The sequence below is a fragment of the Notolabrus celidotus genome, chromosome 9 (assembly GCF_009762535.1).
Source record: "Notolabrus celidotus isolate fNotCel1 chromosome 9, fNotCel1.pri, whole genome shotgun sequence".
Taxonomy (NCBI): Eukaryota; Metazoa; Chordata; class Actinopteri; order Labriformes; family Labridae; genus Notolabrus; species Notolabrus celidotus.
Genome location: NC_048280.1, coordinates 20,734,577 through 20,739,533, shown reverse-complemented (window position 1 = coordinate 20,739,533; position 4,957 = coordinate 20,734,577). Strand labels below are relative to the sequence as shown.

General features: G+C 37.6%; 1 protein-coding gene across 1 annotated transcript; it reads left to right on the top strand.

Annotated features, from left to right (window-relative positions):
- Nucleotides 1–561: 561 nt before the first annotated feature.
- Nucleotides 562–4,582, top strand: ubl4a (ubiquitin like 4A). The gene is made up of 4 exons (XM_034692715.1): nucleotides 562–778; nucleotides 2,549–2,654; nucleotides 2,790–3,001; nucleotides 3,861–4,582. The coding sequence occupies exons 1-4, from the start codon at nucleotides 731–733 to the stop codon at nucleotides 3,966–3,968; spliced, it is 474 nt and encodes a 157-aa protein (XP_034548606.1). The 5' UTR covers nucleotides 562–730; the 3' UTR covers nucleotides 3,969–4,582.
- Nucleotides 4,583–4,957: the final 375 nt, after the last annotated feature.

Genomic DNA, 4,957 nt, shown 5'->3' with positions numbered 1-4,957 from the left:
ATTGGACTCATATTTTTTAGACCGGAGGTAGCCGCTTGGTTGTAACAAAGGACCACCGTGTCTTTGATATCAACTCATGAGGTCTTCTTTGTTCAGTTTGTAGTAGGCTTATGTGGGTAATTTATAGAAGAATTTGAGCACTCTAGATCCCAAACTCAGTGAGTTGCTGATGCTGAGGCAAAAAGTCTTGCCACGGTACCCAGTCTCCCCTACAGTAAGCTTTTGTATACTCTATATATATATACATATATATATTTATTTTTTTGTATGTCTTATTCTTATGCCTTGTACAAAGAGAGCACAGTTTACCAATGTCAAATTCCTTGTGTGTTCATAAGCATACCTGGCCTATAAAGCTGATTCTGATTCTGATTCTGATTAAGATATGCTTATTTCGACTTAATTAATTTTAATTGCTAATACATTTTTAATAATTGGTATTCTATAGGCTCTTGTTTACTGTTTTGCACTATCTACTTTGCTGCTGTAACACTTTCCCTTAGAGGAGCAGGCCTACATGACTCCAGCCAGTGGATGGCAGTAGTGTCTTAAGAAAGTAGCAGATGCAGCAGATGCAGCAGCATCCCGCAGCTGTCGGGGAAGAAGAAGAAGTGCTGTTGACAAGCGTGAATCCTTGTGGCTAACCCGAGCTAGCAGAGCAACAAAACTCAGTGGCGAAGATCCTGTAGCTGAACATTTGAACGTTTTGTTTGTGGGTGTATTTTCAAAAATGATCCTCACCGTGAAACCGCTACAGGGGAAAGAATGCAGTGTACAGGTAAGATGAGTAAACACCGTACAGGAAAGAACCACAGAGCAAGCTAGCTCCCTGCTAACAGTTACCTAGCCCGCTAACGCTAGCTTAACAACATCACACAGTCTTTAAGATATTTTACATTTTGAGCTGTATTCAAATTCAGAAACTGACATATGATGCTTGAGATGAAACAAATGACTGTGATGTATCGTGCAAAGAAATTCACTAGATTATCATTTGGTAAAGTAATGTCACATTTCGCTCATTTTTGGAGGAACTCTAAGTTAGCTAGCACTCCTATCCGTAACCACCGTGAAACAGCGGTTTGATTTAATTTGAGGTCTTTATTTCGAACGTGTAAAAATAAAATAGAAAAAACATACAAGTAAAAAAGAAGAAATAGTTGTACAAAAATAACCAACAACCCCAAAATCAACCAGTTCCATTACCAAGCACTGAAACATTTTACTTTACATGTGTGAAAAGGAGTAGGAAGAAGTTAAAACTTATCTAATCCTACCCTTTTATTCACTATTTACTGGCATTATACGAGTGCATTCCCGCAAAACAAATCTTCATCTGCTATCCTCATACTTACACCTACAATCAAAAGCAAACCCCTCATGATTGTCTACACTTGTCTTCCTCCTTATACCTCATGAAAAATGTTTCTTTATACTTCTTCTTGAACTCGATTATGTTCTGACATTGCTGTAGCTCCATATTGAGTCTGTTCCACAGTTTTACAACACAGATTGAAATACAAAAGCTTTTCCTTGTGGCGATACCTTGTCTACATGAGGGCATACACCTGGGTCATACACATAGGTCATACACCTGGGTCATACACCTGGGTCATACCCATAGGTCATACACCTGGGTCATACCTATAGGTAATACGCCTGGGTCATACCCATAGGTCATACACCTGGGTCATACACCTGGGTCATACCCATAGGTCATACCTATAGGTCATACACTTGAGTAATACAACTGGGTCCTACACCTGGATCATACACCTGGGTCATACCCATAGGTCATACCTGTAGGTCATACTCATAGGTCATACCCATAGGTCATACCACTGAGTCATACACCTGGGTCACACAACTGGGCCATACAACTGGGTCATACCCATAGGTCATACCAGGCCTTCAAACACACTGAAGACGCTAACTGTAGAAGCATATAAGGTTTCTGCATAGTGTGCAAGAGCAGAGACCACTGTCATCCACAATATAACCTTTATTCAGCAGAAATTGTCAACAGTTGTATGTGCAGTCAGTATAAAGAAAGTCAACGAGGCAGCATGTAAAATGGAAACATTTTCACAACCTGTTTAAAACCAGTTATTATCATACTTGCTGGACCTCATTTAAGATTTAGCAGAAGAGAAGTGACATAAAACTCTGTTTAGAGTTCAGTTAAATCTCTTTGTTATCAAACATGCAGTGTTTCACCCAACTCTGCTCTAAACATAAGAATATCTCTTCTTAGTAAAAGCATTTCAATCAGTCTCATAACCTCCATGTTTAGATTGTGAATGGGACAAATACCACCTCTATTGAAAAGCGGCATTTTATTTATAAAATCTGCCATAACATTGTTTCAGCTCTCCATGTGCTTTTATGTAATTGTTAGTTTGTATGTAAAGCTGACACCGAATGTAAAGCTTTAACTCTACCTCTATAACCTAACTCTACTCTAAGATGTGATACAGACAGAATGCTGGCAAAATGCACAACTTGTTTTGATCAGTGTAAATGCAACATCACTTTGATGGACTTCCAGGTGACTGAGGATGAAAAGGTATCTAAAGTGAAGGAACTTGTGTCTGAACGTCTCAACATACCAGCAAACCAGCAACGATTGCTTTATAAAGGGAAGGCGCTTGCAGGTATGTTTTTTTATACAGGCAGATGTTTCATAACCTTTATGCAGACTGTAATTGCCAGATCCACAGATCTGTTCAGGACATTGATTAAACATTTACATTTTTTGATGATTGCGTGCATACTTTGTTTTTCATCAGACGAACACAGATTGAGTGATTACTCCATTGGGCCTGAGGCTAAATTGAATCTGGTAATCCGTCCCGTGGGAGAGAGGACTGGAGTGCTGGGGATGGCTGCCAGCAGCAGCAGCAGTGGCACTCAGGGAAGAGTGTGGCAGACTGTGTCCACTATTCTTGCTCGGCATTTTAGTCCGGCAGATGCAGCTAAAGTTCATGAACAGCTTATTAAGGTATGTTTGGCAATCCATTTATATGTGATTATGTATAGTTTCTAGATTGTTAATTCAAATATGTTCTGTTTTTACCAGTAGAGTCTGGAGACTCAAAACTCACTCCTACACCTTATTTAATGACTTCTGGTCTAGACGTGTGTTGAATATACATGTGATGATTCATTCAGGAGATAATGTGACATTTTTGCACATTTACAATATTCATAACCAACATCTGATCTTTTACTTCTCTTTCTGTCAGCACAAATACTAATTTAGTTTGAAGGACATGATTGTCCAAAGCTACATTCATTTGCATTTCAAGGGCCAGGCATATAGATAGCTAACTCAGTATCAGTGTAATGATGGTATTTTTATGTGAAACATAAGTGAAGAACCACTCATTTGGTACCACCCAGTTTCAGATTGAAATAGTGATATGCATAACTGGTCAAATGAGAGATTCAGGGAATTATAAAACATTTTCAACCATATATTTTAATTTAAGTGATAATCTATCACAGACTATATTACTTGGTCCAATACAAAATTGATGCGTCATACTGAAATTTAGATATCTACTTCTTTTTATTCATTTTAAAAACTGCTAAATGTATTCATTACAACACTCTTGATAAGATGTATCTCAAACCTTAGAACCTGTCACTCACAAGAAGTTATCTTTGCATTTTCTCTATTTGACACATATACTCAAATTGTAGCAACTTTTCACAGATATTAAAGGAAAAATAGGGTCATCCTATTTAATGCATGGTATTCATCCAGAATAAAGCAATATATCCCCATTTGATGATGGTTAAAACAAATGCAAAAATATTTTAACTTGGTGTCACTTGATATTTTTCTCTTCCTTAAGGACTACGAACGATCACTACGACAACTTAGTCTCGATGACATTGAGCGCTTGGCAGGAAGGCTGCTTCACCCAGACGGCGAGGGAATGGACACCTCATACATGGACTAAGAATTATTTATTGTAATTGTCTTTTGAGCGTTGCTCAGTGCTTTGAGGTGCATACAGTGCTTAGAGCATAAGAGCATAAGGCTTGGAAAAATACACTGAGTTTTCTTGCAGAGGGCTCCAGCTGATGTGCCTGATCAGTTGCTTAGTGAACAAAGATAGCACTGACTGTTGATCATCTCAGCATTAGGGCTTTCTTATCCATGACCAACGGACTTGGATAAAGAGATTTGGCCATTTTTAATTGGTCCCCGTCACTGATGTAGCAGCAGTTGACTCAAGATCCGACCAACATAGGAGTCCACTTGTACTGTTGGTTTTCCAGGATCTGTGGCTGCCACAACTCCTGGATGACACTAACTTGTACTGAGAAGTCTTTGTTAGTATAATGACTGGGTGTTTTCAGTTAATCATGTGTGAGAAGGAAATACATGTTTTAATCTTTAACTAACTGATTTTCATTGTATGATTTGTAAATACCATCTTTATATATACAAACATTAAAACACAGTAAAAAAAAAAGAAAGACAAGTGTTAATTGTTCTTGTGTTTGTGTGCTGCTATTAAACGTGAACAATGTAATGGATGGATATATTTACTAATAAAGTGATAAAAAATATGGGTTGTTTGGTCTTGATGGACTAGGCGGACAGTGATGGACAAAGTACACAGCTTCATTACTTAAGTCCAAGTATAGATACTCCATGTCAAATATAACTGCAATACAAGTGAAAGTTGCTCTGTCAGATTGTTACTTGAGTTAAAGTACTGAAGTGCTTGCTTTTAAAAATACTTAAGTATTCAAAGTACTTCTTAAAAAATGTCAAACGTATTTTCACAATACTTAAGTGCAGTCAAGAATACATAGGAGTACATTCTGTTAAATTGTGTTTATTTAGAAATCATTACTTGAAATCTCCAAAAACTATACCATGGAATAAAAACAGCGACTAAGTTACTTCAAGCACAGACACACTTAGTTTGAAATGTTC